At 38.8% G+C, this 14,361-nt stretch overlaps 1 protein-coding gene across 1 annotated transcript in view; it reads right to left on the bottom strand.

The window, feature by feature from the left end:
• Positions 1–12,872, bottom strand: part of LOC124131461 — a 28,909-nt gene extending 16,037 nt beyond the window's left edge. Inside the window, exons 1-19 of the mRNA XM_046494746.2 lie at positions 12,768–12,872; positions 11,176–11,319; positions 10,466–10,895; positions 9,324–10,319; positions 8,664–8,806; positions 8,261–8,383; positions 8,021–8,143; positions 7,714–7,785; positions 6,932–7,053; positions 6,715–6,822; positions 6,336–6,425; positions 5,938–6,057; positions 4,327–4,519; positions 3,810–3,953; positions 3,484–3,572; positions 2,687–2,757; positions 2,449–2,513; positions 2,023–2,188; positions 1,764–1,843 (exon numbers count right to left, since the gene is read on the bottom strand). Coding sequence (XP_046350702.2) covers positions 1,764–1,843; positions 2,023–2,188; positions 2,449–2,513; positions 2,687–2,757; positions 3,484–3,572; positions 3,810–3,953; positions 4,327–4,519; positions 5,938–6,057; positions 6,336–6,425; positions 6,715–6,822; positions 6,932–7,053; positions 7,714–7,785; positions 8,021–8,143; positions 8,261–8,383; positions 8,664–8,806; positions 9,324–10,319; positions 10,466–10,895; positions 11,176–11,311 — 3,271 coding nt within the window. The 5' untranslated portion in view covers positions 11,312–11,319; positions 12,768–12,872. The remainder of the gene's footprint in view (positions 1–1,763; positions 1,844–2,022; positions 2,189–2,448; positions 2,514–2,686; positions 2,758–3,483; positions 3,573–3,809; positions 3,954–4,326; positions 4,520–5,937; positions 6,058–6,335; positions 6,426–6,714; positions 6,823–6,931; positions 7,054–7,713; positions 7,786–8,020; positions 8,144–8,260; positions 8,384–8,663; positions 8,807–9,323; positions 10,320–10,465; positions 10,896–11,175; positions 11,320–12,767) is intronic.
• Positions 12,873–14,361: the final 1,489 nt, after the last annotated feature.

Genomic DNA, 14,361 nt, shown 5'->3' with positions numbered 1-14,361 from the left:
GACTAAAAGCGTTCGATAATAATACATGGTGACTGTCTATGTTTTCAGTTGAAGATAGTTCATTCACGGGAAAATGCACAACGCTATTTAATCTCTATATGGAAATATTACCTGTAGTGAACGCGTGAACGATTTCATGACCATTCTTTGCTGTTATAAGGGGAATTAAACGGGGATGTATATTATCACCTATACTGTTTTCACTGGTCATCAATGACTTGGCAGGACAGATACGGGTTTGTGGAGAAGGTGTGTACATTGATGATGATTGTTTAGCCATATTACTCTTGGCCCTATCAGTGCCAACATCAAAATATCATCAGTTTGGAGATCTGGCGTATAACGTATACACAAGCACAGGAGACAATTATCATGTATGGCGCACAGTTATGGAGACTTTACTCCCATAGTCAGATCAAAACGAGCCAAAAAAAAGCATGTCGCTTCTTTCTGGGCGTACAACAAAACACATACACTATTGCTGGCTGTGGAGAATGGGATGGATATATTGTTTAACAACAAAGAGACTAATACATACCCGTTCTCGTATATTAAATTGAACCGAACGTCAAAAAAGACCAACACAGGGACACGTATTTGAGAACGATGGTATCTCGAAAAAAGAGAAAAACATAAACGCGGTTCCGTTCTTGATCACTCCGACTGCATGCAGACACTGGAGCAGACCTCCTACCGACTCCAGAACATTCTGTGATTGTGTAGAAACTGAGCTGCACATTTCAACTGATCGCCACTTTTGTGAATATCTTAAGGTTGAATTTTTCAAAGGACTTTTTTTCTCCCTTTAACAAAAACGTTATCAATGACAAAAAAGTATTTCTAATAAACTCATGATTTTATAACATACTGTTTCTAAAACTTCTAGCAATACTCTGCCGTTGTTTGGATGTCATGTTTTTAAAAACGAAATGTACGTTACTAACTGAATAACTTATAGTAACTAACTTGGGAGAATTTCATGAAATATTACTGTCCGTCTTTCTACATAACATGGCCCAAATGTTAAGCAAACATTTACTCCTTATAAAGCAGCTAAATTGTGACATGGAGTACTACCATGAGTATTTTTGTGTAGCAAAAACGACTACACTGTGGCAATATAGTGAAATAAACAAAATACTATGAGTATAAACATGGCATCAATATATCAAGTAAAGATCGTAAGTCACTTGAAATCTTCGTCTAAAAATGAAATATGTCAAGTGCAACTGATCTCACAATAATATCGTGTTCTTCATGATTCTCATACTTCAATGACGACTTGATCTGTGGACGATAAGAAACAATATATTATAAGTGTCAGATAAATCATCTGCTCTTTGGAAATACGAACATATCATTACAAACCTTTAGACGTTTTATGTTTTGTTTGTTTGTTGTCTAACGCCGTAATCAGCAATATTCCAGCTATATGACGGCGGTGTGTGAATAATCGAGTCTGGACCAGACAGTCCAGTGATTGACACGCAATTGGGATACGATGACATGCATCAACCAAGTCAGCGTGCCTGACCACCCGACCCCGTTAGTCGCATCTTACGACAAGCGCAGTCGACCTTCACGGCAAGCATGGTTGGTGAAGACATATTCAACCACGCATCTTCACGGGTCACGTTTTATGTAATATAATGATAACGCATGGTGCGTATTGATTACTTTCCACCTCTGTTCATTATTTATTCCCCAGTCCATATTAGTCGCTTCGTGGCGCTACATGTACTCTGAAATATACTCACATATCTATTCAAAATATTTCCGCACCGGAACCCAGGTTTTGTCAGTTACAGAGCGCTCTTGTAGGGATTTGAATGATACCCTGAAACTTGATAACACAGAAAACATTTTAATTTCACACAGGCGTGCGATGGTGTCAGTTATGTACATAGTTACTGATACTTATCTTGCTACAATAATAAATAATAAAAGAAATTTCGATCACAATAGAAATACAATACCAACAGAATGTTATTTCGATGTTGTAACAATTAGCATATCACGTACCTCTCTCCATGTCTCTGAACTAAACAGGAACCTTGTGAGTTTTTCCCATATTCCTTCTTCAATTTAGCGTCATTGAGTTCTGTGTATGATTCCCAGCCATTCTGTTTGTCCTGTCTCTGCCATACGTGTGGCCTGTCTTCCTGCAACGTCTGCACACCTTCATGCCCTACGTTAAGGAGTGTCCTTTATTATCCATTACTCATATACATATATGCATATACTGACCAATTAATTCGTGAACACAAACTCACAACACAGATTAATGACTCACTAGAAAGTACATATGTACCTCACGAGTAGATAAACGTTGTGCACATCCTTCAGTCACTCAATCAGATCAATGCATATTACCTGGAATGACAGTGGCACATGTTTGATAAAGTTCATATGTATACATAATGATTTGTCGAAAGTATTTATTCTTACCTGAAGTATTGCTTGAATATACTTCTGATTTGGCAGTTGTTTCAAGGATGGAGGCAACAGGGTCCCTGATAGAGACGGACTGCATTATTTGTCAATGAATACACATCGAAAACTAATGAACTAATGATTCCCGTGTCAAGTTATATTATTGTATCACCAGTTGCTACTACATATATACTTAGCTGACGAATTAAGTTTGTCATTACAACTTTATGATTTATGATACAATATTACGTACCGAATAGATAAGTCAAACATTCCTCCAATGCCGTATCTGTAGGTGTACATTCGACCACTCTGCCATCGAACCTTTCAAAAGTTGTCATTTTAAATAGTTATGTATATTTTGATGTATACCATCTTCATGTGACTGTACTACACATGTACATACTTTTAAATTGTCTCTGCATAATATAGGTTTGTCTTGGCATCACCAAAGAACAGTATACTAATATGATATCCTGATTTTGAGAGTGTTCCTAATTCCTATCGAGTGATCACTAATTCATCACTTGCATTACCAAACATGTTGTTACAAATCCGAATATATTGATATAATACTCATATCAGAGCTTTTCAAGTGCTGTGGCCCAGTCATCTAAGACGCCGCGATTAGCTGTGCAGAGTTGCGTCCCTTGGGCATGCCAGAAACCTATGATTGTGGGCTCGAATCCTGGTTCGCCCCGATTATGTTTTTAGGTGTGTTAGCCCCTTACCCGTGCTTGTGGGTTTCACCGAAGAGGTAAACTTCTGGGACCTGCATCACTTCGGGCTTTCCTCCCACATTAAGCTGACACGCCGCGATATAACTGGAATACTGTTAAATGCGGCGTTAAACCCAACTCACTCACTCACTCACTCTCAACTGCAGATGTAGCGTTTTGCAATATTCGTTTATTCGATCACAGAAGCAAATACGATTCGGTAACACATCAACCATGTATATATTCAAATATATCCACGAAGCAATATGAAAGTAAGTACTGTAAGCCTAATTATGATTGCCTCCATTCTAACAGTCAGTTTTATTCCTACCTTGACTTTCCCCACCATAACCCGAATGACGCTGCCGTAGCTTCCCGGTCCACCGTCCTGATTCCCGTACAGAAGATGCCAGTCAGGACCTATGAAAAACATAATTTGAAACTTGCGCATATATAATAACACTTTGTCGATGTACAATTCTGTTGGATAAAATAATATTTGGTATATATGTGCTTTCACTTCAAATATGTCATATACAATGTGCGTATTGTTTATCATTTATATTTGTATATTACCGCATTTGAGTAGCTTAAGTAAAATATAATTTAAAGGATTCAATTTGAAATGTCTGACGTTCAGGTCGCGTTGTTGCTCACCTCTCTCTACCTGAACACCGACAGCAATCAAGTATTCATTGAGGACTCGAGGCTGGTCCTCCACTGTGATGACGTCGTACTTGTCCTTCTGTCCATATCTGTACGCATTCGAGTGGTCATTGTCCCACATCACCCACACAATGTCTGACAACAAACGTTACAGTGTATCATACACATGCGTGTCTGTATATTCTTTAACGAAGCATAAATGTTCAACAACTATGAATATGGGTGACTTGTATGTTAGTCATAAGTGTGGTAACATAATTCTATTCTTGACAAAGCGTGTATTTGGTTTCAAATATACATATATAATTTGTATGCCAAGTAATACATACAAACACCGGTAATAACGTTCATTTACAAATACAAGTCGCCAATAAAGTCTATCACTTCCATAGCCCATGGGGTTTTCTTTATAATGCAGCAGAGGTATCTATACTTTTACAAAAAATCTCAAAGATAATTTCCCGTCGCAACCAGCCTATGTAACTGCCTGAACACGAGTAGTTCTTACTGTCAAGCGCGTGGTTGAATATTGTCCCTGGGCCCTCAGTGTCCTGATTTCCCCACAGCCAGTCTGGCCCTCTGACGACTCTGGAACCGAGGGGAGGCAGTCCCGGGTCCTCGTGTATGTTTTGAAAATTGTTGACAGAGCCGTGGTTGATCAAGGCGTCAACCTTCGGGGCAAGTATGTTGTACACCACCCGCTTAAGTAAAAAACATTCTAAAAGGCATTAGAGGTGTATCAAATTGTTAAAAGCGATGTCACGCTCTAGAATATGATTACCCTGTCTAGCGCTCGACATTAAGGGGTTAAAGCAAGAACTTGTTGGCTCGGAGTCAGTATACTGTGTCTGAGTGGGGTATTCATGTTAAACTGCGGCATGGTATCTCAGTGGGCTAGCACTATAAATCGGCATCAGTCCGGCCTAGTACAAGCAGCCACACACACACACACACACACACACAAACACGTGCATTCAGTTCGTAAACTCCCGTACACTCTGCTGTTAAAACAAGTAAAGAATTTATCATTACGAGTTCACAAGTAAGAATACGTTTTTCCGGCGAAATATTTCTGTGTGACAATCTATCTTATGACCACATCAGACTCTCATCATTTAACTTAACGTACAGACTCGACCATCCAACTTACAAAGGTTTTTACAAGACGCCGACTGGCTAATCAGAAATCTAGATTCTTTAGCGATTATATGACATCTGCCTCGTCGACTCGAAACGATCCGCTAATACACAGAGAAAATCGTTAACACATCATTGTGACATGAGCTACAATTGGAGATTTTAGATATTACACAGGAATGGGTAAACTGTCCCATGAAACATAGTCGCTTCTATGTCTATGCATATTATGTCTTCCTCTCCCCTAATACGATAGAAACATGATAACCATAAATTGTGTATAGAATCATTTTACATATAGACTAATGGCAAGTTACCTACATGATATCATATAAACCCGAATTTTAATACTATCAAGGACCCACTGCCTCCGGTTTTATCTTAGCGGCAACATGGGATGTTTATCAGATTTTATACTGGTACATTAAACGACTAGAAATTGAAGCTAACCATGCAGGTGTTAGTCCGCAAGTGCAGACTGCCAATATCATGCTTAGATATACCCCTTTATGACACTGAAAGACAAACATTTGAAAGCAACTGTGTGTCCCTCAAATGTGTAATTCACTTCCTAAATAGCTTTTCATCGGGTTTTCTTGTCAAAATTATGTTGCAACATTGCACTAATGATCATGGAGTACCACTGTAGCTTATCACAGACATCCACATTCAGTACCGGAAACTGCTTACTGTATCCTCATGAATACTTCCTTTGGCAGCCGGAATCCATAATTATAAGACAATTTAAGTTTGATTCCTCGGAGTCATCAGTAAAATTCACGTGTTCTCCATATTCATGGCTAAATGACATTGGAGCCGGACATACAGTAAACAAAATGCCAATATGAAATGATGCAACTGAATATAGTAAACTATTCACCTTACATTATGTGTTTGGGTAAATCTGTAATAAATACAGTACCGAAGAAGGATCTACTGTGTTTGTTTACATTGTGCATTATGGGTACATAAGAAAACCAACCCTGTCTGAACTGTCCAGCCCAGGTTCCATATCCATAAACACCCCTTGTAACCCCGCACGAAACAGTGCCGAGTCCTGGTCGTTGTCTCGTATGTAGTCAATGGCACGAATCGCACTTTTCTGAAATGAAAATAATGACTTGAAGAGATTTCCTAAACCGTCTCACAGCATTAACGGTAATACATGGACGTGTGACCAACTGGGTGCATATAACACATATATGTATGTATTAGTGCATTTACAACTGGCTTGAAATGACAAAGGCACTTTAAAAGTATAGGTGTTATGTAACGGTAAGTTCAGTATACCCTGCGTCTGTGTTGGATACCGTTACTACATCATATACGGACAGCTGCCATCATCGAACTGTATTCCCTGAACATTTCAATAGTACTTACGTGCAGAAATTGGTATGTTGGTAACTTGGCCACCGATGAAGCGTCTGCCACTGTTCCATCACAATATGACGCAAGGGCTTGGAGGCAATTCTGCCAAATTCAAAACGATGTAAGCATAAAAAATATAGCTTGTTCCTCACATGCATATTTTCGGATGGCTTATGCACAACATTGAAGTTTTTATCTACGCGCGAATCGACATCAACTTAAAAAAATATTTCGAAACATCATTTGAGTTTTTTAATTACTGTTTAAATGTTCTCACTTGTCCATTATCATATATTAGTTGATTACTAGAAATGACGTACGCAAATATATGATAGGCTTAGCACTTGCAATGGAAACATGAATCCGTTAAATTAAACATATAATGATGTACCATGTTACAAGAGATTCCCACGGGAACAAAAACAATTTCATCGGGTAGATAATCGTCGAGTTGTCTGCTTCTAATCTCTGCAAATGCTCTCGAGATCCGTTCTTTATCCTACAGAAAAGAAACATGTTAGTGGTTTCATTGATAGATATATCCCTGAAACAAATAATTTCAAGCATAAGCGAGCTCTTTCCAACTCCGACAGTATGTATGGACGTACCATTTCCCCTGTAAACATGCTGTCCTGTGATGTCTGGGGCATCTCCCCTGTTGGCAGGCCATCAGTTAGGAATATAATTCGTGGCCGAAGCTGCATACTGTTACTGATCTTGAATACACCACCTTTTGATAACACAAAATAACAGACAATAAGTAACAAAATCTATATTTTCTATAAGAATTTTTTTGTCATGATGTTTTGGCTTTAATGAAACCAAGTATATCGTTGGTCAAAAATCAAATTACATGGAATGTCAAAATTTGTTGATTATGTGAAAGTAATAGTCCAGATGCTATACACATTTAGGCTACAACGACACACACATACTTCCTGTTAAACCGAACCATGTCAGCATACATGTTACAGTCAATGTGTAAAATTGTTCAATGTGTAAAATGACTGAATCGTTACTTAGGCAATTTACAAAACGCCAAAATATTTAAGTAATTTTACAATTATTGTTCCATTTCCTATTTAATGATAACAAATTCCGAACATCATTATGCTCTTTTTCATCACCCAGTGACTGAAAATGATTAAAAGAAAACGAAAGTCAGTGTATATTTTTTATAAAGACTTGTGCTCCTAATCCCAGCATAATTAGTCTCTTGTGTTATGTTTTAAAGCCCTTTTGGACTTCTTAACAACTTTTAGTCAATCTGACGGAAACATAATTGTAAAATGACTGATATATTTTGGCGTTTTGCAAATTTCCTAAGTGAAAATTTCGGTCAGTTTACATATTGACTGTAACATATACACGTGAGCAGACCAATGACTACCTTTTGCCAGACATGCCATTGAGACAAGAACACCTTCCATGATTGGAGAGGGACCGCCGGGTTTGATCTTTTCTGTTAACAAAACACATGATATATTAGTACAGTGGTCACTATATCACATGGATAAACCAGGATGATTCTATGTCAACGTTCACCTAGTCGAGGAAAGAAGATAAGGAAGTAATGACGTCATATATCCAAGCCGAAAGTTTTCACTTTCCGGTTGGTTAAATAAACTTCGACAAAATATAAATTTAGATAGGAGACTGTTAAATCTTAAATCACAGTCAGAATACATCATTACTACCTAGTGCATCGCGAAGACTGCCATAGTCGTTCGATAAGTGATGAACCACGTTTGCCCTTCCTCCAAAGGTAACCAGAGCAATATTTTCTTCAACATCATAGCGTTCTGCAATGTCCTCAATCCCTATGAAAACATAATCATTATCATTTACATAACATGTACATCGAAAACCTACATCAATTCACATTTCTACATTTGAAGAAATATGAAGCTGTTGCAAGATAATAGTATCAAAATTACCATTGATAAAATCTGTGGTGATTTTCTTCATTTCTTGGAAAGGGTCTCCCCGCATGCTACTGGATGTGTCCATACATATGACTGTATCCAGGGCCAGGTCAAATCTTGGAACAGGAGTCTCATCTAAAAATAAAATATTGTTCATCGAAGTTATTCATGCATCACATCTCAACAGCTTCCTTTGAAACGACAGCCGTTAAAAGTTGTCAAATTGTTAAGACATCTTACTTTGTTCGCCACCCAAATAATATCAATCATACGAATGGTAAGGATAGTGAGTCTTTTATCGCCAAGCTGTTCATGTTTCCGCTTCGATCATTATGTTAGAATTTAGCAGTATGTGTATATGATTGTCTATGTAACCGTGTAACTATGCCAAAAGCATATTAAGGTTACGACATACCTTCAAGTAATGCTTCTTCCACACTGGCCCATATTCTGCTCCAGTAGGGACTGTCACCGATGATACATTCTAACATCAGACGAAAGTGTTTCTGCTTTTGTTCGTCTCCGTCGATTTTCTCCTTTCTCGGTTCCCCATACTTGCTGTAAAATATAGAAACATGGAACATGCATTACAAATTTATTTGTTTTAACACATGTTCAGTAACCTTAAACAAATACCACATGTAATATGTGTCAGCATTATTGTGATATAAGGGTATTCAACTATCACAATGTCCGCTTCCGCGAGGTAGTGGATATAACGTGTTTTCGGGGAGTGGAAGGTCGGCGGTTCGATCTCCTGTCCGTATCATACAAAAAAACGTTAACAGAAAAATTAAACTGATGGTAGTTTGGAATAAAGGGTATATAAAAAGAACTGGTCGAAGTACAATGTACGTGTGGGGTATCAATGTAAAACTGCGGCATGGCATCTCAGTAGGTTTACAAGTCCGAACTAGTAAAAGCACACACACACACACACCTGTTAAACCCTATTTCACCTCTCTTTACCACACGCAAACTGGGGCATGATAATTATTAAGATTCTCATAATAAACATAATAATGACAACAACACCAACTGCAACTACAATAATAATGTTGGCAACAACGTTTACCTTTCCTGGGCAGATGCAATGCGCTGAGTACTCTTTATCAAGTCAAAATTTAGATCCTCAGTTTGTATATCAGGGAAGGCGTCGGACTCTGATGCCGTACCACTGGGTCCAAATAACAAGTCTTGAATTCGAGGTAATGATGACGTTTGTCTTCTCTGGTACTGTGTGTTACGAGCTGTGGTATTTAGTTGGCACCGTGCACTAACGGCAGGCCCATACGTAGTTCGATATCTGTTCCGAGATGTTTGGTGGGTACTGTCATATGCATTTACGTACTGGCTGCCTCTGTAGTTACTCCCAGGGTATACGTAGCCGTCATTCACCTCGTCATTGTACTGCCTTCTTATTCCACTGTTCCGGTTTGATACCTTACTGACAAACCTCTCATCATTGTAATGACTTCTCTCAAATTGAAATCGAACATTCTGTTGAGGAACTGGGTTCTGTTTGATGTCTTGGGCAGTATGTTCAAGCTGATGATTTTCACCTTTGTTGCCAAACGAAGTTCCATTCACGTCTACTTCACGAGGGCAGGCTTCGTCATCGACACAGTTGTTTTCCCGCTCTGATTTGTCATCATGTTTATCTTGTTCTACCTTCATCTCAGTGTCCCCATCTACAGTAGTTCGGTTGTCATTCACACCCACCATGTCCTCTCTCTGCAGTTCATTTGTCTTTTCCCCTTCATCAGTAAGTATATCTCTTTCGGAAGGATAAATTGAATCCAAACGTTCAAGATCGGTCTCAGGGAGATCGAGGATATTTTGCTGAACCTTCTGTTCACAGTTTACCTTCCACAGGTTGTGAGAATTATCACTCATAGCCGCAGAAATGTTGCATAATGACAATCGAATGTCTTCATATTGTTTATCTTGACCAACAAATTGAGATTCCATGAATTTCTTTTGGTGAGAAAGCTTCTCTTCAATACTATTAAATCTCTTTTCTATCGTATCTGGAATCACGTGCGGTGTTTCCTTGTGTCCTGTTGAAGACCTAGTGTCAGAAATACAAATAAATATATTAATTCTAAAAGGAGAACAAACATTCAATCATAGATGTATGCTAGGGTTAGTTGCGATTATAATACTCTTAAGACATTGTCAGAATGTAAATATGTAGAATCTTTTTTAAATACTTACGCTATTCCCACAACGTTTGCCATGCAACACTGATAAGTTAAATTTCCAAACGATATTGGTTTTCCTTCATGTATTTCAATATTCAATGTTTCCAAACGTTCAAATCCTGTTGACTGTTTTACGAATTCTTTCACCAACAGGAGAACCTTGTGCTTCACGGAGATCAATGCTTCTCTGTCTGAATCACCACAGTGCTCGAACGTCATAGCAAGTGGAGCGTATTCCATGTGGATCAGCTTAACCCGGTGTGCAGTCAGCATCGTGCTCGTGAATTCATGTAATGCTGCTTGATCCTTGAGGAGGTTGCTAACAAGGTAAGGGGTTATAACTGTAGATTCGTGCTGTGCTTTGGCCTCGGTCACTGTGATACTGGATGTCTCACTCCCACTGTCGGTGTCTTCCCAGTGCAGGTGAAACAGTGTTGTACACTCTGAAACGTTTCCATTAGAAGCTATGCTAATAACAGAATGCTGGAAATACTTATGCCTTGTAGGAGTTTTAAGATCTTGAAGTGGCAGTTTACAAGCTGTAATATCATTGATAACAGAGTTGGTTTGTGTATTTATAATCTTTTCCCTCTATATATGTGACGTGTTCGCACCTTTGTTAAACAAGTGCCCTTCATTGAACGTTATTAGAATAAATACTTTTCTTTTTTAAACTAAATCAAGGATTAAGGCGTAAAACGTGTCTGTTAAGCATCATCTCACCTGCAGTATGTAATCTGTCAATACAAGCATAGTTCGTGCAGATATCAACAATAATGCAACACTGTCTGTCACTAACAAAGGCAGTCCCTGGACCAAATTGTCGGAAATGGAGATGTCTATCGTGTATATCTTCCATTGTTGTACCTTTGAAAAGACAAGAAAAAACATAATTGGGGATTATTTCTAAAACTGTGCGATATATAAGTTTTTTGTATTCAGTGAGTGACTATGGTTTTACGCCGATTTTAGCGATATTCCAGCAATATGATGGCGGGGTGCACAAGACATTGGGCTTCACACATTGTACCCATGTGGGGAATCGAACCCGTGTCTTCGGCGAGACGAGCGAACGCTTTAACCACTATGCTACTCCACCGCCCCTAGTTTCTAATAATAGTTGTATGTTAATAATGAACACATTACAAACGGTAGTGAAGTATGACAGTAGATGTTATGACCGTTAACAGGCTTGTCGTAACAGGCGAATAACGGGATCGGGTGATCAGGCTCGCTGACTCAGTTGATTCATGTCATCATATCCCAAATACGTAGATCGATGCTCATGATATTAATCACTGGATTGTCTGGTCCAAACTCGATTATTCACAAACCGCCATCATATAGCTGAAATATTGCTGAGTGCGGCGTGAAACAACAAACAAACAAAACAACGTGGTCAGCGACCTGTGACGTTGGCACACACGTCCTCCATTTCATGCCCCAGACGTGTTCAAGGAAGCGGAAAGTGTATCGTCTCATCTAAAAACAAGACATGTGACCAGCGACAATCACACCAGTTTCGACGTTGTGTACAACGCACTTGTGTTGCCCTGCTGCGTGAGGCACGCGCAAACTATAAGATGTGTTTTGGTCTGTTTTACAGACATGAACGTTCCTGCATGGGATGTTTGTCGTCAACACTTATCTTTGTTCTAATACCTTATAACAACATTTATATTTCATAATCCTCTATTTTTGTTAAGAGCATATACCATTTAAAAACAGCAATACATTAACAAATTTGACATTTTATACAATACTTACATGAAATAAATTATAACCACCTTACTTAACATCAATTCCATTAATTTACGTCAAGTGTAATGACGAACACACTCTTTCTATTCCTGTGATTAAACATGTTAGCATGGACTATACTGAACGGATCTGTCAATACTACACCATATCCATTGTCTGTCAGATGAACTCATGACCCATTTATACACCTCTCCTAACTTCCTGGGACCCGTTCACAAAGCGGTAACAACATATGCTGACGACAGTCGTAGCTCTGTGACAGCTTTGCGGGCCGAGGCCCTGAACGTCAATAGCTAGTGCAGAAAGCGCTGTCGTTTCTGTACAGTGTTCCCTTATCACTGAGCATTAAACATACCATCTCATAAACGACAACACTGGTAATGCTAGTTTGTCAGTATGCATGACATGTTATGCGCATCTTATTCATTTGTAGGCAGAATAGGCTAGGACACTTGCGGTGCATGGAGCAAAGTGTCCGTGAAGATCGTTTAGTGTTACTTGCTAAACAACGTAGAACCTAGCAGTGAAATCATCAATTCAGATGTGTTACTTACCAAGGGATATTTCCTCACGACCTTCGTGTGATGGCTACTTGTACTTTCGCTTTGTGGCTATACCCGCGTTTGTCTATTTTTAGGAATGACATGGCTGAATTAGGTCGCAATACGCTGCTGGAATTGATCCAACTTCTTCCTCGTAAATATGCACTGCAGTTTCGAATGTTACACGAGTGTACATGTAGTCATGTGGCTTACGTGAGATAAAACAGATTAACAATACAGTGTGTAGCATGATCCTACTGAGCGAACTCCATGTAAAATTGCTCGCATACTATAGGGTTTCACTCAATAAAGTAGTTTATACATGATAGATTTGAAGCGCAGAAAACATGCAATTTCAATTTATGGCTAAAACTCCTACCTATTGCCAGTGACTGAAGGGGCGGTGTACATCCTGCCAGGGAACCATGCAGATTACCAAGGATTCCCCATAGTCCCTAGTGTGGTGGCCTAACTCTTTTATGATGTATTGTTATGAATAGTCATATTTTTATGATTACATACTAGTTTTAAATCTATATCAGTGATAGTCGTTCTCGTACTATACTTTGTCGGCAGGTTTTGTGTTGTAAATGCATGTATTGTTGATGTATAACTTCTTCACGATACAGCTGAAATATTGCCGATGTGGCTATAAATCTCAAACATGTTTTCGCGACATGTCAAACGGCACGTGCCCTTTCAATTTGAGGGATAATATGATGTTCGAGCACAGCAACTAAACACCATGATAAACCAGGATACTGCAATACAGTTGTAGAGATTGCTGCAGGGTGTCATATGTAGAGTGAGTGAGTGAGTGAGTGAGTGAGGTTTTACGCCGCTTTTAGCAATATTCCAGCAATATCACGGCGGGGGACACCAGAAATGGGCTTCACACATTGTACCCATGTCGGGAATCGAACCCGGGTCTTCGGCGTGACGAGCTAACGCTTTAACCACTAGGCTACCCGACCGCCCCGTCATATGTAGAAGAAGGAAGTGCAAACAATGGGAGGAAAGGCTTGGTGTAAAGTTGTAATTGGTTGTTAATGTAGTTATCTTTGGAAAGCACAATAAAAGCAAGAGTGTCTTTAAATGGTCAGCACAAGGAAAACCAAGGCAAGAAAACACATAACTGGGCCTGTCGGGCAGAGCTTGATAAATACCCACTATAGTATTTGTACCAATGATATAACAAAAAATGATTACAAGTGCTATATAGATAACACAACAAATGGCATTATTAAACAGGCTTTGGCAGCAAATATCAATCTTTCTGGTCAAAATGTTGGCTAGGTTAAATAAAACAAACTTTAGAAATAGTAAACACAAATAAATGTAATAAAACTTCAGTCCATTTCTCAAAACTTCGTTTATTTAATCACAAACAAAACATTGAAACTGGTAGATATACAAAAGCACCAACCCTATTGGAACAACGTCTCTGTGAAACATGAGATGTCTTAGCAGATGAGCAACATTATGCACAACCAAGAAAGATAATCACAAATAATCCTCAATAATGATAAAGAATTTGGTACAGTCCGTTAAAAGGAACCATTCTTAATATTTTTTAACAATAGTTCTCTAGAAACAATTTCCAAGA

Source organism: Haliotis rufescens, unplaced genomic scaffold (assembly GCF_023055435.1).
Source record: "Haliotis rufescens isolate VD_foot unplaced genomic scaffold, xgHalRufe1.0.p SCAF_1, whole genome shotgun sequence".
NCBI classification, from domain to species: Eukaryota; Metazoa; Mollusca; class Gastropoda; order Lepetellida; family Haliotidae; genus Haliotis; species Haliotis rufescens.
This window is presented reverse-complemented; position numbering and strand designations above follow the sequence as displayed.